Source organism: Malurus melanocephalus, unplaced genomic scaffold, assembly GCF_030028575.1.
Source record: "Malurus melanocephalus ecotype Western Australia unplaced genomic scaffold, MMel_1.1 scaffold_18, whole genome shotgun sequence".
NCBI classification, from domain to species: Eukaryota; Metazoa; Chordata; class Aves; order Passeriformes; family Maluridae; genus Malurus; species Malurus melanocephalus.
Window position 1 is genome coordinate 329,701 of NW_026623250.1, and position 25,955 is coordinate 355,655.

Genomic DNA, 25,955 nt, shown 5'->3' on the forward strand with positions numbered 1-25,955 from the left:
CTTTCGCAGTCTCTGGCTGTGGATAAGCTTCAAGCAAAATGATGCATTTGGCATAAAGTAAGGTTGATTTAGTGTGTTGGCATTAATTACCCATYTTGATTAACGTTCTTTCAAGTGCTYCATGCTTTACTGTGAAAAATTATGTGCATGTTTTACTCAGAAAGAAGGCTAGTTTGATGCTGCAAAAATTCATCCAAATACATTTCTTATTACAAATAGCAAAGAATTTGCTGTAAGAATTAAAATATTAGAAAGATGAGATTCTTTGAAACATAAGAACATATATTGGTATTATACAACAAAAGTGTATTAGGACATACTGCTACATCTTGTTAGCATAAAAAAACTGCTTTGGATTTTCTACACTTTTCAAAGCTGCATAGCATGTTCTATAGGAGTACCAGGATAGAACAATAAAGGTGGTAGCTCAGCATGTACTATACATTATTATGGAGGACCTCTTCATGACAGTTGCTGATTATTTTTCAATCAAGGATGAAGCGCTGAAAACAAAAAAAAATCCCAGCACCTTCAACAGAGGGTATGTTTGACTTAAAAACATTAAAGCATTTGTTTAAATATCTCTTGTCACCACAAGAATAAACTACACGTTTAGAAAGATTTCATGTAATTCATTCTGTTTGTGTTAATTATGGCAATTAAGGCCAGAGTGATCTTATAAACAAAATCCATATTAGCTGTAAGTTTTAATTATAACAATTATAGCTATTGTTCTTCAGTTGGGAATAACTTAATTTAGAGAGATACCACCCCAGATTACATGTCCTTTAATTTTTTTTTCCACTGAAAACTAATGATAACACAAAGAGCCAACAAGGATAGAGAGTATTTATACCACAGAATGCTTCACACTTTCAAGATGCAAATTCATGCTTTCTGATGCTATACACACCATTCCAGATATGAGTTCTGGCCTGTTTATATAGTAGACTCCACAGTACAGTATCTAGGCACTTAAAAAATGAATCTGTATAGAACATAACCTTGATGTCTTATGCATATAATTAGCTAAAGTCACTAAAAAAAACTGACTTTTGTATTTGAAGAAATGGCAATTCCCATTTCAGCTAATTGCATTCAAGTCTCTGTGAGCATGAGTTAGAGCAAAATTCAATTGCTAGCTCCTCCTCCACCAAAACTTCTTACATTCAGCAAAACCAGCAACTCTCTCTTCCAATTTCTGTTGCCAAAGAAAGATCCTTTTACAGTACACCACAATATATTAATGACTCTACAGGTAGTTATTCACATCCCATCTTTGGAATCTGTTTCTTTCTTCATTGACATCTTTTATCTTTATTAACCTTCTTGGAACTCCAGGGTCCCAGTCAGAAAATTCAGTGCATTACTCTTGTTCATAGAAACAGCAGGAACTGCATGCCCATCAGCCTGCGTTTGTTTGATGAACTAAGTGAGAACTGCAAGGCAGGGACGAGGAAAATGCTAGATTTTAGGAGAGAGGTACAATTGGATTAATGTTAAAATAAATGCTGTAGGAACTTCCAGAACTATACTATACTTACTTTGGCAATATTTTTAACTGGTTTTCTCTAAGTTCCAATATCTGGAGTTTAGTTAATCTGTAACAGAAAGACATAACAAATTACCACAGTATTCTGTATTTTATGACAAAAGCAATCTCTGAACTTATTTATGTTACATGTTACATTTTTACATATTTATGTTACATTATGTTACATTTAAAAAAAAAAAAAACCTGTAAGTTTTAAAATTTTTTCCTGTAACATTAAGACAAAATTTTGTGCAAAACTTGTATGCTATTTTAAATTCATTACTGGAAYTCGACTTTGGTAAAGCAACAAACAAACTACGTCTTGCCTGCTTTACTGCACCTATTTGAATGATTTTTTTCCTTCATCCTAAGGATTTGGAAATACTTCATTGAATTAATTATGGGTACGTGTTATTGTTATAATGAAGAGTACACAGGAAGTCACAGAAAAGTAGGATGATTTAGCACAACTTAAGATATTAGATTTCTACTACTGGCAATGTAGCGAATCTACTACTGGTGATTTCTACAAACTGTTCAATAAAAAAGCTTCATCTGAGGAACACCTTAAGGGCTCCACCTGATAAAAACAACCTTTAAATTAATCTTGGATTTCTTTCCATATTATCTTTATAGTCAGTTTCTTAATCCATTTTGAAATTTCTGTTAGATGGTGGTTTGACCTTTCTTCCAGTAAGTCCTCAGCTGAAGATAAATAACCTCCAAATCCCAACTCAAGTGCTTGGCCAAGGTAAGTTCCAAGCAGTCTTGACAAGCCATGCACCATTCATAGTGAAAATTTTTATATTGTGACAGAAGTATCAAAGCTGTATTTGTTAAAAGCAAYGAAGAAACTGGGTTTGGTTTAATCACAGACAGGACCATAACAACAAAAGTTCTACATGTGACCCACTAACAGCCTTCATACAAACAAAATAGGGCATTAAAGTCCCTAACTCAGAAAGGCACTTAGTGAAGAGGCCAGCCTTTCCTGAAAGTGCTTAACTAGCACATTGTAAGGACAGAGACAAAACTCTTCATTTTTGTTAAGTGGTAAGAGCTATACTTACACTTTCTCTATTAAGAAATACAAAGCAGGAAACAGTAATTATTTTTCCTCTAGAYATGCATTCATTTTTAGGTAAGTTCAAAAGCAGCAATCTGCCATGCCCATAAAAAACTAAAGAATGTAAGTCACCTTGAAACARTCAGTGCAGTGCAGCATTGCAAGCAGCACTTGCCATCTGGTAGCAACTGCTGGAGGGGAACTTCCTCTCTCCAGCTTCTAAAAAAAGCCCCAACACCCTAACAGTGCTAAAAGAATACCTTAATAAAAACACCATTCATGATAACAGCACTGCTGTTCATCTAGAACATAAGTGGGAAAGACTTCTCAGCCATCCTACCCTACCTGCATCCCAAGATATAAATCTAGTAAAAAAAAAGAACTTGTTTAAGAGCCCTCRTGAATGAACATTTTGGGCTTTGATTTCTGAACCAAGCACTGCATTAGGCTTCAGCTGGTGCTTTGCTTTGACGACAGAGAAGACAGCTACACAGTTTGTAGTTTTTCTTCGCAATTCATATGTGCAGTCAAATTTCTGCTGAATGCAGTGGAAGCAAATCTCTATTCATATGCTAAAACATAAATATGTACACCCACTCTGCTGACTTTAGCCAGAACTCAGTGCACAACACTTGTAATAAGCTGATTCTCTGAACTTAGAGACTACCTTTAYAGTGATAGAAAGGCTCATTGCTTTGTCACCTTGTTTCATGTACTAATATTTCCTCAGTTAGCCCTAAAATCCTGAAGCTATAAATATCGAATTTCTTATGTGTAGAGCTTCACAGAAGCTACTAGGAAAATATTSTCAACCTCTTCTGGCTGGGACATAAAAGCTTTACCTGCACAGGTAATTTTTTTCCAGTAATTGATGAGAAATACTGGACTGAAGCAGTTGTCACCTCTTCCATTATTGACTCCAGATGCTAAGTGAAGGTTAAAATACTGAGYCTAGCTATTATGTAAATTGTTGGTGCTAAGCATCCAACATCCACCCAAGCTGAGCATCTGAACTGCCATAATGGACCCGAAGAACTGGCATTTAATTTGGAAAAGAAATATAGAACTAATTCACCTATACAAAAAGAAAAATCAAATTCATATAAATGATGAGAATGCTTATTATCTGTGCCCTTCTGGCAAAGAATTGTCCTACTTGTACAGAAATATTTAATTTCTGACTTGAAAAACTCATCACCACAAAACTATCTGTACATCACCAACACACAAAGCTGTAAGAGGTWTTATTCAACTGAAAGGACATATTCTGTAATAGCTGAAAAATTATTTTTTCAGTATTGTTCTTTAAGTGTAACCAACTCAGACTGCCTTTAAAATGCAGCACAACTTCTCAATAAAACAAAATCTCTACATGAACTATTTGCCAGAAGAAGATCAATATCCTTCCCAAATCTGCTTTCTTAAACTACACCACCTGTAAAAAATGTAAAAGAAACATACAGCAGAAACTTGCTGTGCAACAAGCTGCCATTCCTCGGGAAGCTAAAAACATTGCATAGAGAGACATTCCTTACTTTACACCTTCTTTGCAGTTTTTCTAAAGCAGAATATTTTTACCTGAAATTGTTACTAAGATGTAAAGGCAAGTGGACTAAAATATATGCATCCTGTAGCAGGCTGCATCTATTAAAGTTTCTGCAAAACATGTACAAACATATATGTATAAATTTCATTATTACTGTACATTTATGCAAAAAATATCCCAAAGTTGATACTACTGAAACCATCTATTACTACAAATACTAGTGGCAGGTTGTTAAGTAAATATTCCTAAAGCAAATTAACTGCAACACCACAGTAAAGAGGCTCTGGAWGCAATATTCCACTATGGACAACATTCCCACGTTTTTTAGAATTACACTTAAGATAAAATCCTTGCTTATCTTAAACAGCCATTAGTAAATAATGTTTCCCTTTTTAAACCCTGTCTCAAAATACCCATGCAGTGAATGACAAGTTTAACATGCTCTGCTKATATATTTGTGCTTTAAACATAAATATACCTTATGTATTTAGATACAACAGATAATTTTCTTAGGCAAGCATAATAATTCTCAGAGACCTGTTCATTGGCATGAAGGCTAATGCTGTGATCTGTGCCAATACCAATGCATTAGAGTTTGGGAATGGAGGAAAATCCTCCCATTGTCACCTGAGAATTCCAAATGAATGGGTACATGATATCAAAAGTCTGGGGACTTTCAGTAATTCTAACAGGTTAGACAAATACAACGTCATTGAAGGACAGTAAACACACAACATTCATAAAAAAGAGGGAAAATAGATTGCATAATCTTGACCTCACAAGTACAAAAAGCATTAGCACAAATTCTGAAGATGAGAATATAGTACGAAGGTAAATGAAATAAAACACTGCAAGGATATACTAAAAGTGCTTTTCATTACAAAAGATTTCTTTCCGAAGCATCAGACTGAGTGTTACTGATAGAGGTGTTCAAAGACCCTTACTAGGACTATCTTGTTCAGTATTTTCAATAGCTATTTTCTGATTTTAGGATCAGAAAGAGTTTAAATTGGCTTATGTCACTTATAAGTGATTTAATAAGAAACTGTAGAGGAAAAAAACCCATGTAACTKTAGAACTGAAAAAAATTAGAAAAAAGGACAAGATGCCATAGCATCAAGCCACATATTTAGGATTTCCTTGTAGGCATCAGCCATTTTTAACTGAACTGTCCAATACATCAGTTGATCATGTAGGAAATTACACTAGGCAGCTGCAAAAAGGATAATTGGAACACTAGAGCATAACCACAGACATTTCCAAGAGAAGCGAGAAGATAGTCATGACACTGTACAAGCCACGAAGAGATCTCAATTTGAATTCTAAATATAGCTATACATGTCATCCTCTGTCAAAAAGAAGATGAATTAAAACTGAAACTTGTACCAAGATACATTAATATAATCAGACACAAAAGAAAACCTACCACGCCAGAAGGAAACAGAATTTAGTCTAATAAACTGAGGGCACTACAAATACAGCAGGTGAGAGAATGGGGGACAATACTCATGAGAAATGACAGCAGTTAAACTGTAGAAACTATAAATATGAACAGTCAGAGAAAAAGTGATGTGGGAAACCAGGTTTCTAATCTGAGACATAAGAGCATAGAAACCTTGTTAGCTGTAGTATGTACTGGCTTAGTTTCCAGGAGATGTCATTATTGACAATAGCTGCCAGTAAGAGGAGGCAACAAAACTCAGTTACTTCACATATTCATAAACAATTAAAAATAATAGCTATAAGGCCATCTACAAAATAATTAATGCACCAAACTGGAAGAAACTGAAGGGCTTGTCCTTTATGAGAATAAATATCTCAAAAGTCTCTACCAGAATTTTTTATTTGTTTATAAAAGAAGAATTTTCATATTCTGAAGTACAAGTTAAAAAGCTTTGTACTAGAAAGTATTTACACTAGTTGTAAAATTGTGGGGCAGCAGAGAAATCTCATCACTTACAGAACAGAAGTATTCAATGTCAAAGAAGTCTGAATCTTACTTGAAAATGGTATTTTAATGTTTCATTGTTTTCTAATTTATTTGATTTAAACATTACCTTCCTATAGAACACTGTATTCTATGCAACACTATTATTAGGAGATTACATACATAAACACTTCAAATTCATCCTCCTAGCTGTAACATAGGATGCTGGTAGTCATTAGATTTTAAAAAACAAAGCTGAATTCTTCATAGCTATCAAGAGAAACACTACAAGGGAAAGCTGGCTTTCAAATTGTCTTCTGTAACTGATTTACTCCTAAGACATTTGTAATTAATGGCTTCACCACTTCACTAGCCATTAAGCATTATAGAAGCTGACAGTGATGAAGAAAAAGTCATGTGACTTTTTGTATATGTGTAAGATAAACTACTTAAATGATCAGCTGTGTCAACCTGAAGACTTCAAGTTCATCCCTAGTGCCTACTTTTACTATGAGAATCTTGCCATTTGTTTAGACTATTAAAACTAGAACAGAAAAAAACATAGGCAATCATTCAAATTCCACTAAGATTATGAATATTCCAGATATTTCTTCTTCAACTTTAATGAGGGCTTTTGAAACATAAACTTTGTGCACAAGAAACAAGCATGATAATAATGTTTCTGCATCATAAGCAGCTGTTTTGTTAGCTGAATATGTAGCACATGTGCCCTTAATCATTCATCAGGGAATGAATGGTAACAGAGAAGAGCAAGCCAACAGCTCCCATCAAGACGACTAATAAACTAATGGTCACTAGTGGAGGGCACCAYGGCTTATCTTCCACTGCACATCTCCTGATCTGCTAAACTGCTGCAGCATTATCTGAGGGCTTTGCTAATGTCTTGCAAACTGTGCTGACCCAAATGTAACTACACAGCCTAAGGCAATTTTTTCACTCAGCAACATGACTCGTTAACTAATAGCTGTATTTTCTGAAAGAGATGCTTGCTGCACATGGGAAGGGGCATGTAAGTGACAATCTAGGAAAAGAGCATTAGATTAGGAACAGAGAGAGGGGAAAACTACAGAAATGGCTAAAATCAGTGTGATAAGGACAGCATGAACTATGTTCATCTAAGACTTTTATGAGTATTATCCTTTCACTCTTGCTCCCAAGATTTAATCTATTTTACAGAGGTATTAATCCAAGTATTTATCTTGTATTTAAGCTATGACGTGTAACAATTTTGCACAGTCAGCACACCATAAATATGACAAGTTTTTCAGAAACAGCTCTGACAATAAGGACTTGAGAGTTATAGCTGTGCATGAAGTAATTTGTGCATCCAGGACTGGACAAGTGGAATTACTGTTGTCATTATTTGCTTCACTCCAATTATTACATGACAAGCAATACARATTTCAAAATGACTGATGTTCCTTACTTACCACACTACTGTTGCAAAAGAAACAAGAATGTAAATGAGTTTTAGGCTCTTCATTCTATCTGTGCTTCAGAAGTGAAAACTAAAAGCTGCTGATACAGATTTMGGGCTTTTTGTTCCTGTATCTGTTGTGAATTTTTAATGCACACTTCTTCCCCTTCTCCAGTACTCAAATTGCTTCAGAAGCAGAAGAAACTGCTCTGCAAAAACTTAAAACTGAAAGCAGATATTAAGTTTGATGTTCAACTTACCTGCCAAAATTGGCTGGCAAAAACTCAAGAAAAGCATCATTCAGGTACAGTTGTGTTAGGTTTAACAGTTGAGAAAATCCATCTGGCAGCCTATATTGAAGTAAAATAATGTTGTACCTTAGTGTCAATTATATTCAGGGGTATTAAGTCATAGAAATATAGTGATACTTAAGAGAATAAGTTCTACATATTGATAAAGTAAAAGGGTAAATTTCTCTAAAGTCACACTAGACAATTGCTCTCCATAAGGTAAGTTTCAAAATTATTTGTAAGTACTGAGAACAGTGTCTACAGGCAATAAAATCTACAAATAAACGTAGCCTTGCTATGTATTTGTGATCTCCTGATACCTAATGTGAGGAAGGCATTAATTAGAAAAAAACATACAAATTAAAACACCACACCTTTTCCCCTCAGAAGAAACATATCTTTGCAGTGCTACTTCTGGCAAATTAATTTTGTCACTACAGCAGAAATGCATATTAAAGCAGRATGAATTTTTGTTATTAAGGAAGAAAACACTTTGCATATTTCTCTACAGCCACAGAGAAGTGATGGATTTTAACAAGCTGACAAAGCTACATGGTATAAYGAAGGATTGTCCACATAGCCTATTAACTTTGGCAAAGTACTTTAATGAGATAGCTACTCCGGATCACAGCACAATAAGGTTAATGAAGATACTTCTCAGGTAACTCTGCTCTCACATCTAAGAGCTGGTACCTGTCTTGGGTAAATTTGAGACTCAGTACTATTTGCACAAAATATAAAGCATCAAAAAAAAATCTACAAACTTACTTTGAAATTGGATTTACGCTTGCCTCAACMACTGTCAAGACTTTACAGTTTTTAATATTTTCTGGAAACTCCTGTATGCCTGCAAGATACAGAAAGAGGTAGAAAAATAGCATTAAATTATTAGACTCCACCACATGCATAAAAATGATGCACATGAAACCACTAGCCATAAAAACTTTGATTCATTTAGCAACTAATGAACTGTTTTTCTAATGTCTCATTTTACATTMAGTTCTCATTAAAGAAATACTTTTGTGCAATATCATTTTCTGTCACTGTACTATTCCTAAAGCTTTTCATGTAGGTTCGCAGGCAGTACTACGGACACACAGCACAATAAATTCCGACCGCTTATTACCAAATACTAAAGTACTTGTSCTTTGGAAATGTTACTTAAGATGAGAACTTCTGTCTCAACATAATTTATTTTTAAAAAGGCATACACATGGTAGAATGAAGTTTCCAACAAGATCTGTTTATCAAATGCACAGCTTTTATAACATCCAGGTGAAACGGCAAGGCTTCAAATCTTAAAGTATGTTTACAGCTTCATAGTGCTGAACACACATCAAAAATGTCATGCATGCTTGCTGCTAGCTTCTACATCATTTGAGAGAAGGACAAAAAATGTTTCAGCATACTTATGTTTGAAAATGAAAACAGKAAGGAACCTCCTTTTTTTCCAAGGTCCCATCTGGAAATGCCAGACTGGAGCTGCATTCCACATATTGGCCAATTTGTATTTGTCCAAAACCAATAAAGCAGTCCTTGAATATGACATATATCCACTACGTCAGTAGGAAAAGAGTATTGAGCCATTCTGGCAYGCAAGACCTTTACCTCCATCTTTACTATATACAACATTAAAAAAACCCCCAAGTAAAGCCACTGCTATCACAACTGCAGTTGCTTTTGCAACAGATCACATTTTTCTTATACTCTGAATAAGAACCGTTATACCCTGAATAAGATACCCTTATACCTTGTTTTATTTTAAATGTATTTTCCCTAAGTACAATACTCATTTATACTGATATCTTTCTACTTCAATTAAGAATACACTGTTGTTTGCAAGAAAAAAACCCCATAAGCTAGTAAACAAAGTCAGTTTAAAACAACTTTTCTTTTTTTTCAGGTAATAAATTGTAGGTCTTTGTCTTTTAATTAATGCATGCAATGGTATTTGTGAGTGGTTTATCAGGTGGAAAGTGTAACCGAACCCAGGGAACAAGACCACTAAGAAGGCACCCTACTCCATGAATGCTTGTGTTTAGATTACTGAGAGCCTGAAATTTCATGCTGCTTGAAGCGACATTAACAGTCCAGCTGCAGAGAGAAAGAAAAGGGCTGCATCACTTCTCCTTCAGGCTGGCAGGTGGAACTTGGTTATTCTCTGTTGTGAGAACATGGTAAAGCATCAACTGCTAAGTAACATTTTTACTYACATAAGAAATTGCACAATATTTAATGTTATCCTAGAACTTGATTCTGTATTTGTGCAGTAACAAGACTGACCTGGTATATTAGGACTTCAGAGATGGCAGTACACAATAAAAGTAGTGACAAAACCCATACTTTAACGAACTGGTGATGACGACTGACAGAGTTATTGTACTGATATTTCCATAAATTCAACTAAAGTAGTGACMCCATTTCTTTACCCCAAGTAGACTTTTAGATCTTTCTTGACAGGAACCTGCTTGTCATACTACTRTTGAAACTAGTACTTTTGACTCATAGCAGGCATTGCACTCTGTTACTGAGATGTAAAAGGCAAGAGAAAATCATTATGATATCCAGATAATATTGGTGTTTAAACACATCTAAGTATCATGGACCTATCTGGAAAATAACTTGTTAAAACCAGAAGCAGAAGGGATCAGGAAGAACTGAACCATCAGTGGTAATACAGGACAAGATTCCTGACACTTCAGATTGACTAACATGCACGCATATGCACACGTGTAAATAAAAATACAGCTTTTAGTATATTTATGTATCTCTGTATGTGTGTGTGTGTGAGTGTGTGAATTCAGCCACATGAAGTTTACTGCAGCTGCGAGCRGAGTCAAAGCAGACAATAGCAACAGACAATTAAATAATTTAAACAATTAAAATTTAATCCATTCCACTACTCAGTACAAAAAAACCTAAAAAGGTAATATTTATAATGTAATAAAGTTTCATTTCTKTAAAGCAGTAATGTTATTTTCAAGTCCAAGAAAGATTAAGAAACTACYGAAGAGAGACTGGAACAATACCTTACCAATTGCTGTCATATAGTATTAGTACAAAGAGAAACACACTTSCAAGAAACTTAAATATACTTGATCTTAATTCCAATTGTAGTAATAAACCTCTTTCAGCAAAAAGAATATCCATACATGGAAAGCAACTAACATGACACAATAACCTGAGCCTGTAGAGATAAAGTTACAGATGGTTTGTATGAATGACCTTCTGCTGTCTGAAAAATAAATCAAGACCTCTTTWTTGCTGAGGATATAAATTTACCTTCTTAAAACAAGCATCTACATTAATCAGAATAAACTATTGCAAAGCTCTTCCTTGGAGGCAGAGCTGTGTCTCAGACTCCCTCTGTGCATTTAGCTTTGCTCAATGAATCATGCTGAGAGATTCTCTAAGCTTAGTTTTTCTGAAAGATGGTCACAGCACTGGCCTTGGCTTGGTCCTTGGATGAAAGAACACTTCAGTTAAACACTCTAAACCCTATGTTTGTAATATTAATACAAGTTTCCATTGTCTGTGTCATGAACTCATGAAAGCACAGAAGGCTTAAATTTGTGATAACTACCTAAAAAACAAAACACATAGCACATCTGCTAGAGGGGAGAATCTCAATGTAAACTTACTCTCAAATGAACAGCCAAATAAAATATTAGCTATCCAAATACAGACATGTTAAATCAGCATGCTTTTGTACATAATCAGAGGACACTACAGTAGTCTCCRGTTTGACTATGCCTTGGGCAAGTGGCAGCAACAGCTTAAACAACAAATTAATAACAGAATTCAACTGATACGAGAAACCTAACAATGAAGGAGCCTGGGAGCCTAATTTGACTTCTTCAAGCTAGAATCATTATCATACCATCTTTACCAACCTCACTCAGTACTTCAGTACAGACAAATGACCATCATTCAAAAGAGCACCCTATTGGGAATGACAGCACAAAATACACCCAATATTTCTAATACACATTCATAAGSTAGGAAAACAAAAACCAGGAGACTGCTACTCTACCACATGATAGGAAGTTCCATTTACTAACTGGCTATACAACAATCTTCTGACCACTCACTTTTCCTCAGCTATACTCCTGCACACAAGAAGCATGCAGTTATTGTTGAGCCAGTATTCTTTCATTTCTCCCACCAAGAAAGCAAATTCAAAAAGAAAGTAAGAAAGAAGAGTAAATAAGAAGACAGAGAGAAATCAGAAAAACATATGAGGGAAGTAAACAGGGYTGTTTTAAAGACCACCTTGGAAGAGGATTTGCTCCTCGCTTTTCTGCTTCTCAWCTACCCTCAATGTTTTGAATCTTCTTCCCCATTAAGGAAGCTCTGCGAATCTCAACAGACTCCGTGACCACATGTAAGTCATCCTTTTGTTAGCCAACTCAATCCTTCCATGAGCATCTCATTAAATGATTACTACACTTTGAGATCCATATTCYTTCCTAAATCCTACTTTTCTTCTGGGTTTGCTACTGCTTTCTTTATACTCTGATACTCAAGGATTATAGACAGCAGTGCAACAGATCACTTGGTCTGTTGCAGCCTTATTCTACTTTCACTGAAAAGCATTACATGGGCAAGTTCTTCAACATACCCATTTCATACTTTACATACAACCACTATTGCCCAACACATTTTAGTGCTCCAACTAGTTTATTGATCACACTCATTGTTTTCCAGAAAAATACAAACCATCAYGCCTGTGGACATGACCATTTGCAGAGCAAAATAGGATAAAACACAATCTGCTGATCATCTTTAACCACCAGATCCAAAATGAATTGGGAGCAAAGTTCTTTTCGTAGTGTAGCTTACCACAGAAGTCGGATTTATGCAATAGGTACAACAACAAACAAAAACTCAAAAAATCCACTAAAACCCACAACAGAATAAACAAAATAAACAAAATAAACAAAACAAGCTTGGAAGAAAGTTAATGAAAATTTGGCGGTAAGGTAAGGAAGAGGAATTTAAAATTCTTGTCTGGACTACACCAAAAGCAGAAAGCATTCATCATTCAGAACTCTACTTGGCAAAACCTCACCATCTAACCTAGTGGTATTCAATCATGATCCAAGAACAGCTGTGGCACATGCCCAAAGGACATACCAAAAAGGTCATACAGGGATTTCGGGTCAACGGACACAAATCTGGAGGTAATCATCCTCAGTTCTTGATCACATAACAGGGCTGAAATACAGAATTTCACTTGATTTCTAACTCCTTAGAGAGCAATGATTTTTCTTGGCATAGTTGTCAGAGCAAGTGTGCACAAGTGCCCTCTGCCTGGATTAAAGACTGTAAATATAATTGGGGTACCCCTCACCATCTGGAGTTACACTCATCTTCTTCCCTACACAGCACAATCCTCCCCTATCACTAGGGTCAGTGTRACCTGTAGAGCAGGAGAAAAAACTGAGACAATCTTTTCTCTCTATCCAGTAAGATTTTTTTCACTCAACTACTGGCAATTCTGTATCTATAGAAAATTGTGCAAGTCAAATCCTTTGTTGGTAGAATCCTTTACTGCAATGAATCTTGGTGGTGACAACTCTGTATGCTACTGCTTCAGCTCTAACGCAGATGGGGGCTTGCTCTGCAGCACATCCTGTGATGAAATTTAACTCAGAAACAAATGCTAAAACTAGTATGTCCAGACTCCAGCTACAGAAACCACCACTGCCATACAGAAGCAGCAATCCCTAGTGATTTGTAGAGAGTTACACCTCTTCTTACACAGAAACTTTTAAGATAAGCTTAAATAGGAAAAAGGAAAAAGTATTGGTTCAATTCCTAAAAAGCACAGAGGAGCTGTGTAGGAGCCATRTGGGTGATGTTCCCAAAGGACTCTGCAGCTACATCTGTTTGTGAACAATGTGAGGGAAAGAAAATTCTCTCCAAACAACACTAAAAAGCTCTCTTGGAGCAAAGTACATGAAACTACAGCCTGCTGTGCACCTATTCCACTCTGCATCCTTCCAAGTATAGAGAACACAGAGGCAAACATAGAGGTTCAGTTAGCATGAATACAAATTACCTACTTTCTTCCCTCATTTAGTCTGTTTATCCTGGGTCTGACTTCGGGGCAAGCAGCTCCACCATAAAAAGAGAAGCTGTTGTCTGTTTTTCTCCTCAGTCCTTCAAGCCCATATAGATGAAACACAGCAAAATATTTTTAATAATATATGCCACAACTCTTCCAAAGATCATGAAAGACTTGTTTGCAAAAGCTGAGATTTTAAACTGAAAACTGACAGTATCAGTCACATTCTATATTTTTATATATTTATGTATTTTACTTTTATGTGGGATTGCTGCATACCTTCTAGTGTATTAGAGCCCCAGCAGTTCAATGAACAGTACTGACCCACCCACCCTTACTTTTTGAACATCGATTCCTCTTCCCAAATTCTTCCTTGCTGCAGCTGTTTTCAGACCCACCAGCATCTCAGTTTTACATGAGATGCAAGGCTAATCTGCAGGACAGCAGTAATACTTTTCCAATTACAGTTGTGCAGTTTGAGCTTTTGRGTCCTTTATTGCTTTTATACTAGCACAGATAACACAGTACCACAAATGTGTAAGAATCTTCCAAGCATTCCTCCTCAAACCTCCGATTTGGAAGACATCCAATTTTTAGAGAAAGGTCTCTCTAAGCCTGTTATAGCCATGKCTCTTACACAATTTAAAGGAGAAAGAATATGAGTCACAAAGCAGGTTCCTCAATGCCTGTTACTCAGAAAAAAAGGGATAGCCAGTAATTGTTTTTTGAAGACATGCCTGACTCACTAATTTACATAAACCTAAACATGCCAGGGCAGAGTAAAACTGCACAATGTGGAACATTAGGACGGTTGTGGACAACAGTTATGTTCATAACACTATTTTGGACCATTTCCAAGGTTACGTGGTTTTCAACTATGTCTAATTCATGGATGGAGTGYTCAACCACTCAGAGAAGCACAAAACGTAACCATTTGAAGCTGCTTTGCTTTTCCCTGCCCTGTCCCTCACTACTCTGGACTAAATCAGTGCTGTGTGTCCAGTCACTTTGAGTTGCTGCAAGACAGTCGCTCGAAGCACATCCTGTTGCAAAAATAAAGTTTCTCCTTTCTTGAATTGGCCAGGTGCATAGCGACAGCAGCTATGCTATATTCTGGGCAGGCTAAGCACTAATTTGAGCTGGGCAGGGGGTTYCTGGAGTCAGGCAAATCTGAGTAACAGGCTGAGACACCAGTCAGGACTGCCAGGAAACAGCCAAGTCCCAGCAGCTCTTGTAAGCAGTAGAGAAAGGATAGCAGGGCTAAGTTATCATGAGAGACTTCAAGAGGTTCAGTGAGCGAAAGGGACTGGGAGTGTAAGGAACAGGACAGGGGGTGTGGTGCAGGGTCTGCACAGCAGCTCAAGGCAAAGGCCACTCTGTCCTACTGAGTGGTCAACATGCAGCAACCTCTTTTCGGCAACAAAATTGGTGTCCACCCATTGTGACTGCTGGGCTGAGGATGAAACATCAGAGAGATGCCACAGCCTCCTCAGGCAGATACCTAYACCCAAACAGACCTCCTGAAGTTTCAGAGAGCCATCCAAACCCTCAGCTGCAGGGACTCCAGAATCTGGGAGCCTCCCTAGAACCCAAAGGCAGAGGTGAGTGCCATGGGTGCAAGTGTGCCCAGATACACAAACTCAATTGAGTAAAGTGCTCACTAGGCAGAATACCATCTGGGAATTGGAGCAGGGGATTGATAGCAGTATTAAGCTCTCACACAGGCAGSGCTGTCGCTCTCACACTGGCTTGGGAGCTGGAGATAAGTTAGCATACAACCCAAGCCAGTGGACTCAGCTAATTCACAAGACAAGGGAGAACAGACTCTTGTCTTAGCTCAGAGCAGGAGAAAGAGTGCTCCCTGTGCTACCAACGTACCCCTAAAAAACAGGTGTGAGCTAGAAGAAGAATCCCTGATACATAGTCAAGACCCAGAAGAAGAGAATTCTACTACGTTTGTACAGTCAGTCATCTTCAGAGTGACCTAATTACAGCTTCCCAGTAACTGAAGGGGCCTACAGGAAAGGTGGAGGGGGTCCTTTTACAATAGCATGCAGTGACAGGACATGGGAGGGATGGGAGTAGGTTTAGATTTGATGTCAGGAAGCAAGTTTTTACTGTGAGGGTAGTGAAAACTGGCTGCCCAGAGAAATTAAGGATGCCTTCTCCCTGGAAGTATTCCAGGTCAGGTTGGATGGAGCTCTGAGCAACCTGGTCTAGTGAAAAATGTCCCTGGCCCGGTCAGGGGGGTTGAAACAAGATGACCTTGCCAGTTCCTTCCAACACAAATCATTCTATTCCATGAGCCTATTCTGTCTCTGCAAGTAAATCCACATCTAAAAAAACTCCATCATTACTTTTACAATACCTTTTCTGTGTACAAAAATTTCTTTTGAGTCCAGGAAGACGTTTTTATTAAACTTACTTCAGAATTTCAGATACACACACTCAAATTTCACATTCAGAACCTTATCTGCATTGAAATTCCACTTCATTCACATCCTCTCTTATACACAGAGATCATTTTATTGTGAACAGACAGATTATTTTCAGTACCTTCAATAAGACAATGTATTTAAGAAAAAGTACTACAAACACTGAGAAAAAACTTTAAATAGAAGGGCTGCCTGCATTTAGGATACATTTMTAACCACTATACAGTGATACACTTATCATAGAGCTACAGACTCMGAATTCTGCAGCAAATCAATTGTCTTTTATTTCACTATCACTGATGATGTAAAAAACCCTGCTCCTGTCTGCCCCTCTGTCAGTATAAGCAGAGAAATAGCAAATTAACAGCAAGTTATTTTGTATGCAGGATCTTTCTCTCCTACTTCTTCCTGCAGAAAATAAAACTGGCATCTGTCTCCCTCCATTAACTATAAACAATTCTCAATTCCTTGCAAAAGCCATATTTCTAAACGTACCAGATGGGCAACACATGACTCGATAGTTTCCTGAATTCTCATTCTCCAACACCCCAACTTCTGGCACACAGYGTATTAAAGGTAGTTTGCCAAATCAACAGATTTTTTTGAACACTGAAGAAAACATATTTGATCTAAACTTGCATTTGCTAACAAAAATCTTTAAATTACAGGAATAACTTTATAGGCAGATATGCCTGGAGACAGGGAGGTGAGGGGAAGGGAGTGTATTCTTAGATTTAGTTTGTCTATTTTCCCATGAAGACTCCTTTCAATACAGACTAACAAACTGACATGAGTAAATCTGCTATAACATCATTGTGAAAGAAAACACACCTAATTATCTAAAAGACTACTRAAGGTTCTTTCCAAAGCCCCAGACTACTGGTCTTGGTAGTTATTTTMTCATCTTGCTGTTTAATCCTCCAAAGGCCTGAATAATAGGGAACTTAAAAATTCCATCATTTTCTTTTACCACCTGCATGTAGGGAAAAGTAGAACATCTCACCGTTTCCCACTAACTCCACAGACACAAGCAATTTCAAGTGCATTTCCAAGGTTCCAGGCAAGCCTGATTTTCCTTGCAGTCACCTCATCCTATGTTTCAGCCTTTCAAATCACTTGATTCTAGTAACCTGTAAATCTAATTCTTCTGTACATTTATATAYGCCATCAGATGCCGAATATAAATGCTTTCCCCTTCTTCAAAGAAGAGGCAAAAACATTTCTGTCAAAGTCTTCCACATTGCCCTAGATGCATGTTAAGGCTGGCACTCCAGAGCCACAAGGAAATGATTGTTACCTTAAGCTTAAACCTGAAAGACAGTGATTTAGGGGTGGAGAGTGGTGTCGCAGGGCTTTTTGGTGGGTGGGATTTTTTTTCCTGTACAGCTGTCAATACATAAATACGTTGGSGATACAGGCTTAAAAATATTTTGATTTCCTTTGGCCTCACAAATAAAACATTAATTAAAATAAATTTTTTTTCACTGATCTCGCTATCTGTATACTACAACTTCTCCCTGGGATGTAACCCATCAGCTTACAGGGCTGGGAGAAAAGGTATCTCTCAATGCTTTGTATAGTGCAGGATATAATTTCTGGTATAGGAATGCAGTTTATTTACTGAACCATTTGTTTAAGTATAATTTTATCTTTGTGAGTAGGACAGCATTAGGTTTCAGCTAAAAATTTCAAAGCTGAAGTGTATCTGGAAAGAAGCAATGGACTACCTCTGATAATAAGGGCTCACCAGTAGCCTTGGGAATCAGGGTTAAATGCCATAAAAAGAGTGGATGCCCTCACWACCAAAAAGCTACAAAATTTATTATCTACTATCAACAATAAAAGCAGAGTTAAGACTAACTCTTGTCTATGCTTGCTGCACACAGCAGCAATTTGGAATTTTTAGGCTACGCTTGCACCACGACTGCTTCAGCAGCCACGTATAATACATTCCAGACCACACTCTTCTACAAAGAGGTCTTCTTCTTCTGTATGCTCCACCACACRCAACCATTAGAAGCTTGTACTGTAACTCAGCACATACATCAAAACATACATCTCTTCAAACAGCAGATAAACTTACAGAGAAGTAGTCAAATGMAGACTTGTATATAAAAAATCCACCCTATCTGGCTCAAGGAGGTCCAGTAACAGAAAATGCTGGACACTGGAAGCATACATTGAAACATGCATGTCTCCTGGCTTCCTGTATTTTACTAAGTTTTCCCTAGGTGGCTACTTTTGGTCACTGTCAGATACAGGACACTAGATTAGATTAATCCTTTTTCTGATAAAATGTTACTAAATATTCTTAAGTATCAGCCTTTGCACATCTGCTATGTCTCTGTTACAGAGTTTTAGATATTGCGTGTATGAGCAGAGACCTTTAAGCAAAAAATCAAAAGGGCAAGATTTGTCATGTTTCTAAAGCACCATAAACATTGCTTTCCTGGACTAACACCTTTCACATAATGAATCTGCTACCTTGAAAAATTGCTGTGATTTTGATCTTTCATCTAAACATCAAATACTAAGCACACACATGTATATGCATGTAATTCTACTTGGAGAACTGGATGCTGTCCCATGCAACAGGTCTCTCTCTGTGAGCCAGACTGCAATTCATTAGGTAATTTGAAAACATTTTAAATCTGAAGCTTAATTTTTCATTTTTCTATCAACTCTTYAGAAAATTAAATACTTTGGTCAATACACTTAATTATGTCTATGCCAGAAACAGCTCAAATATTTTACATGGAAGTTCTATCATATTTCATGTATGCTGGTATTTGAAAACTGAAGTCTAACTATCCTTCTAAAAATACAATCTTTAAAAATAAATTCATATTTGATCTCAAAGCATCTGCACTTCATGGTTTAGCTCAATCCATCTCAGAAGGAAACACTTAACTGTATATCAATACTTTAAAAAAATAGAGGAACTATCACCATTCACTCACCACAACAGGAATCTGAAAAACACACGGAATTATTTTAGAATTTGGCATCACTCAGCATCCTGCCCTATTGGGAACTCACCTAYACTAATTATATGTTTCTTATAAATTAAAGGAAAGCAATTCCTGTGCTTTCCACAGAAGTCCACTGCTTCCACACTCTATTCTTTCAAAATGTAACAGAAGAAGGAAGAATTGCAGTTATTGGTAAGTTTTGCTACCCTCAGAAATCTAATCAAATGACTCCTATTTGGCACTATTATTGACACCAACCAGAACAATAGGCAAGTGAGCAGTGAATTCTTATAAAGAGAAAAACAGACACAAGGGAGGAATGTAGGCCTGCAGTTGTCAAGAGAAAAATTTTCCAAGGTTGCAACAGTCGAGAGGAAAATAGGGAAATGCATTTATCCCAACAAACTGAGGTCTCAAATAATACCAAATTTATTACAGAATAAACAGCACTATTTCTTACTTCACCCAGCAGGAACAAACAGGGAGTCTAGTTTGTTTTTAATTTTACAGAGGCTTTAGAACTACTAGAAAACAAGATGTCCCTAGTAAACAAGCTTGTGACCTCAGAACTATTTTTTTATGTGCAACACTAGTCAGAGAAGCTATCCAAATTGTGATAAGACTGTGAATAGACACATGATAATAGTTTAAATAAGCTTGTACCCTGCCATTTCTCTGAAGGGTGCTAGAAAAAATCCCCAACCTCCAGAAAACAGAGATTCATAGTTTACTGGGATAGCGTATCATACGCCTCAGAGGAACAAGTGCCCTTTCAGCAGCTCTCTGTAGGCTTAGCTCAGGACCATGCCATTTAGACAGACAAGCAACTCCCTAGCTTCAGCTGCCTATTTATGTACATGAGCTCTGGAATTTGCCAACAGCGGCATTCAAATCCCCTTTTACTGCTTTTAAGTCTTCTGCACTGAGAATTTGTGTTGCAAACAGTTAATACTTTCAACGGTTCAGTCCAGGACAAAAGGATGATTCTTCTCTGTTGTATGTTACTGTGACAGTTTAAGGCCTGTGTTCTTTAAGAAAGACTATCAATCCACTTGTACCAGGAGCAGATCAGTGACAACTAGGTCAATGTATCACATTAAATGCTCTGTTCATTAAGCAGAAATAATAGAGTAACAGTTTAAGTACAGATTGGGCTACAAAAGACAACCAAGGAAAATACTGACACCTCAAGAACTGGAATGCTTTCTTAGTAAAGTAGAACATAGTTCTCTTTGTGGAGTCATAATTAGCTACCAGCCCAAATAAAATAATAAATTGAGTAACAAAACCTTTGGAATATTTACCTAATTCTCATTTTCAAGTTCTATTTTGGTAAGGTTTCCTTTTACTTAGCTTCAAATTAGTAAAATTAAAGTATTCCATTAGCCTCAATTAGCATGATTTAACTTCTCTCTCAAAAAGGTCACACAACTAAGTTCAATGACAATGTTATTTGAATTTCCACGTAGCTGTGCACATCTGGCAGTTTGCCAAAGCAGCACCATCAGTAAAATCCCAWACAATACAATACCTGGCTGGTATTTTCTAACTTATAGAAGTCTGACGCACACAGAATGACAGATTTTTAACAAGTCAGACAAGTGAAYCAAGTCATGTCTGTGGACACATAAATACTTTTCCCATGCAACAGAGGTTACCAGCCCCCAGAGCAAGACAACGAAGAAGCCAAGTCCTACTATACTACAATTTTCCAAGAGCTTGTTAAAATTAACCAAAACCAATTTTCATATAGAACAAATTATATCAACAAAATCTAGCAAAATTTACAAGCTCYTGTGCGAACTCTGTTCAGTGACAGATACTAGTTACTACAAGTAGCATTTGAGATTATGTATTTTGAAACAATACAGAATATTAGACAGTATCATCTACAAACCAATCAATGTGGGAGATACAATTTAATATCACAACCAGATCATAAGAGTATCTTTTATTGTAAGCAGGGATTTACAGCAGTAACGTAAAAATTACTAGCTGTGTAGCTGCTAGAAACTACAGTTTCACTAGTGTTTTTGTACTGTCAAGGGTGATTCGCCATTTAGTAACCTCAATACAATAAACAAAGTGACTTACCATTCTTGCTGACATCCAGTTCCCTGAGATTAATGAGATTTGCAATGGATGCTGGCAATGTGGTTAGATCATTGTCTGGCAAACTCAACTTGTGTAGAGACTGACAGTTAAAAAGTTGCTATTGAAACAAAGAAAAAAGTGAATGTGATTTTCTCTTAGTTTCCTCGATATAGCTTTTGTTTTTAATCCCTTTAAACTTCTGACTTCATGGCCTGATGAGCAGGTTATTTAGAGTTTTTGACTAAAAAAAATTTTAAAGCAGTTTCATTAAAAATTGACTCAGATTAAAATGCTTAGGAAAGCAAAAAAAAAATGCAAATGGTCACAAGTATGCTTAATACTTCCTACAAATTCCTTCCAGTATCTCAGAAATTGTGATCTGCAGTTACACACACACCTGCAAACATTGCAAAATATTTGCTATAATAGACATGCCATGTGATACCCCGAGGTTAAGTAAAGTTTATTCAAGAAAGAAAAGAAAAAAATTATAGRCATTTTTTTTAAAGTCAAATGGTTCTGGAACACAGGATTTCAGTAGGTATTCATCTCCTCTAAAAGTTTATATTTCATTTTGTAATGTTGTCCAATAGTTTTTCCCCTTCATGCTTCCTATCTTAAGTATGAAAACATMCAACAAAGTTGAAAAAAATTTTAAACTACTGAAAAAAATTGAACTAATGAAAAAACTGAAACTACTCAAAGTTCGAGCTAGGAGTATAGAAAAGTGTTTAGTCTCTTCAATATACATGTATTAACATCTTTATCAAATACTAGCTCAGAGCTAGATCTCTTCCTACATGCAGGGTACCTAAGTGATTTACACTCAAAAGCTTTAAAAATTGACAAAGTAGGGCAAATGATCTTCATGTAATGGAAGAAAAATCTTCAAATTATATGTAGGAAACTTATTTTGTACTATGTGTATCTCTAAGAAAGCAGTTGAAAGGTTCATCTAAATCATTTATGCTGAATACTCCTTTCCTGACAATTCTGTATAAGATTATTCATAAATACATTGATTTTAAAACCTTGTCTTTTGGAATTCTGAGAAAAGACCTTAAAAAAAGGAAGTGTTCATTGACTAAAAAATTCATCTCAATCACTATCATAACAATGGGCTCAGTTTGACCAAAATTTAATGTGTCTCTCTCAATTACAAGGCCATTATTTCAACCAGAGACTGAATAAGCCCCATTCCTAAAAAATTTGCATATACCACCCCAGAACAAAAGCAGAACATAAATTAGCAAGATGGACAGTTAAAGGAATGAGCTTTAACTTGTCTACTGCTGTTTCCAATTCATCAGAAATGTGTCTGTTAGAACTTATTTATCRTTAAGGCTTTGAAGAGTTACAAGTCACTCAGGATACTTTGATGAGCTCAAGTGTTTTGGAGCCATTCCCTCATTTCAAGAATATATACTTAAAGCTCTTCCCGGAAAGCAATAATCTGGACTCCTGGAATCATTAAAATTTCCCTGATTACCCCGGTCAAAGCACATGCAGCACAAGGAATTTCAAGAACCCTAAAGGAAAATGAGGGGGAAGGGAGTTTTGGATGGTGTTGAATTTGAAGTTGTTCTTTTTGTTGCTCTTTGTAAGTGTTGACATATTTGTAATTACTACTGTTAAATGCTGGAAGCTACATAATTAAAGACTATTTTACTGCAGAACTCTTCCAAACTTCAGAGTGAGAGAGAAAAGTAAAACTGTTACAGTTTGGGCTTTTCAACTCAAATACACACTGTGGCACTTAAACAGCAAAACTTTTCAGATGTGATTTAGGATATAAGATGAAGGGAGGATGAAAGCCCASTCATTTCAAATGCCCAGTCAATTTTGAAGCTGAGACTATGCACTAACATTTTGTGTGAAGTCAATTCCTTCTCTACCACAAACTTTCTCTCCAGTTTGCTTCCTTCCAGTTTGCTCATGCTGTGCCCGCAGCCAGCCAGTTAAATTAAGGATATACTGTAAGAACTGAGTTTTGAAGTAGGCTGGAATTCTGAAATTATTCAGGGCAATTAAAAAAACGCAAGAGACACACATGGATGGGTGATTTCAGTGATCAGATTGACAAGCAGCCCCAAACCAGTTGTGTTATAGCATAGGAAGTCCAGATCACAAAACACTACTGGGGCGAAGAGGAAAGGTGAGAATGGGAATGTCTTAACAGGGTTTCAGAAAACTAGARAGAGGGCCTGATAATTATCATACTCTTTATATTTCAAATGCCTTAACTAAAAGCATTTTTCAGAGCTGGAAGACTAAATAAAAGGGAAAAGGAATAYGCAGCTTGAAACTCTGGCTCCATATTGGCTAGGATAATTTCAAATATTACAGGCCTTCCCCTACAGTTCTTCTAAGGAACTTTAATTATCAAAATTTTGGTCAAATGAATAAAAAGCCACTTWGACTACATCTTCACTTCCTCCTAATCACTCTGTGTTCTTTACTGTATTTGAATTTATATATGGGGGCGTTTTCTTTTGAAATTTAAAAGGGTAGCAAAGACTAATGACCAAAATTACTTAAAAGCTGGAAAAAACCTTTAGCTTCTCAGAAATATGCCTGTAAGTATGCCTTACTGTAACGCAGAAACACATTAACTTGAAGCAAATGTAGGCTATTATTTGTCCCTGCAGTTAAGAAAAAATCCAACAAAACCCAAAAAGGAAAAAAAATATAAATTTTCAAGCAATCTTTCTAACCACATGGATAATTAAACCTTAGAGCAGACCAAGGCGAGTGGAAGTAGGCCCACTTCTCAGTGCACAGAAATAGATTTATTAGCCAGCCTTTTCTGCTATGTATYTCTTGCGCTGGATCTTTTGCTTGAGCAGCCTCATTCCAATTCATGTAACAAAACAATCAAGCTAGAGTGCGTAAATTTTCAGTCCATCAAGGCTGCTTCATGGCAAACTATGGCCCAGAAGCTGAAGCTAGACACTATCAGCTTCTCCAATGACAGTGAAGTAAAGTTAGTAAGTGTACCTAAAAGCAAAACCATCCAACATACCTTTGGAAGCTCTTCAATCTGATTAGCATCTAAATACAGTTCTTCCAAGGTCTTTTCAAAAGTAAAAATCTCCTTAGGCACCTGTTCCAGGCTGCAGTGAGAATAATCAAGCGTAGTCACAGTTTCCTCCTCTCCACGCAGACAGCGGCATGGCACCAGCCGCAAAAACAAATTCCGCTTCGTTGTCATTTTCAGGCACTGTAAAACAGAAATCAGTTGATTTAAAAACTAAAGCAACCTCAGAAACACGTGCAGTTTTTCAAACTTCTACCAGCTGCTAAATACTGAAAAGAAGTAGCATATATATGTACCTGCATATATATCTACACATGAGACACAGTGGGGATCAYGTACTTACTTTCTTTTAAATACAACAGATCTCTGATTATATTAAATGGGGTGAACACACCTACAGACACCAGAAATGGAGCCAAAATTTAGCCTGTGACTTGTCACCAGCTAACACAGCCCTACACTGCAGAGAATCAGAGAACTTTAAAAAAGCATTTCTGAACTGTCAATTGTATCTTTACAATGTAGCTKATCCCACCTTTACAAAGTCAGTGGAATATTTTTGTTCAGTATAATAAAATCTACAGAAAATTTAAACGTTGCTATAGCAAATCTATTCAGTTTGGGATTTTTTCTGGTATTTGTAAATTCACTTAACTCAATTTGAAATCCTTTAATGACAGAAGACAATGGAAAGAACCCTTTTCTACCAAGTGTTCTGTCTGCAGTTTAAAAGGAAAGGTTTCCAAGTGCACAATTTTCAATTTCAATTGAAATTTTTCAATTTCATTCGCTTTGGAAAACTTCAAAACACCTTGCTGTGTACACTGGAACTAAGGAACCTTGTTATGGGAATGTATCTTTCTTCCTTTTAACTCATTATTACAACAGTTCCCTCTATTCTCCATGACTTCTACAATATTCCCATCCAGCCTGGAAAGGCAAATCTGAATTGCGCTGACTAATTACTGAGAGCATACGCTAGCCACGTTCCTGCCTCTTTTCTCCTCAGCAACAGCACAAGGTCTCTTTTTCTAATTATCACTGGATTTTCACAAAATCTTTAGAATGTCACCCCAGGTTTCAAGTTTGTCTGAAATTAGATAACAGACTCAATTTTTCAAGAAGGACCAACATATGCAGACTAACAACACGATCATGTCAGCTTCATTTCCTCAGGAAATTGGCCTAAAAATATATACTTCTTCAAAACAGCACTATTTATTTTCTCAATCAAACTGCCAACACTCCAAATGAAAATATGCTTTTTTTATCTCATTTTTTTTCAAACTGCTGAAATTATATTTCAACTTCTGGACTGGTGACAGGAAACTTTCTCCTTCAAGTGCCAAAAAAGTCTTTCAGACACATTTAGCAGACTGCACTTGAACTTTCAGACAATATGTTAGTAAAATAGAGAGAACATAAAATACCATGCCCATAGCACTATGCTAAGTCACAAACTGCAAGACCCCTTTTCTCATTAAGACACAAAAACAAGTAATGTGCTTGGATTTTCCTCTATGTGCAGCTTAGCTTGCCAAATACT

The 25,955-nt window shown here is 36.6% G+C and overlaps 1 protein-coding gene across 2 annotated transcripts in view; it reads right to left on the reverse strand.

Annotated features, from left to right (window-relative positions):
• The window catches only part of ERBIN (erbb2 interacting protein), a 111,048-nt gene that overhangs the window by 36,099 nt on the left and 48,994 nt on the right, over window positions 1-25,955 (reverse strand). For both annotated transcript variants that reach the window (XM_057389618.1, XM_057389616.1), the window contains 5 exons: window positions 24,395-24,592; window positions 21,373-21,490; window positions 8,570-8,648; window positions 7,772-7,861; window positions 1,545-1,601 (listed from right to left, as the gene is read on the reverse strand). In XM_057389618.1, the coding sequence (XP_057245601.1) occupies window positions 1,545-1,601; window positions 7,772-7,861; window positions 8,570-8,648; window positions 21,373-21,490; window positions 24,395-24,583 (533 nt within the window). In that variant the 5' untranslated portion in view covers window positions 24,584-24,592. The remainder of the gene's footprint in view (window positions 1-1,544; window positions 1,602-7,771; window positions 7,862-8,569; window positions 8,649-21,372; window positions 21,491-24,394; window positions 24,593-25,955) is intronic.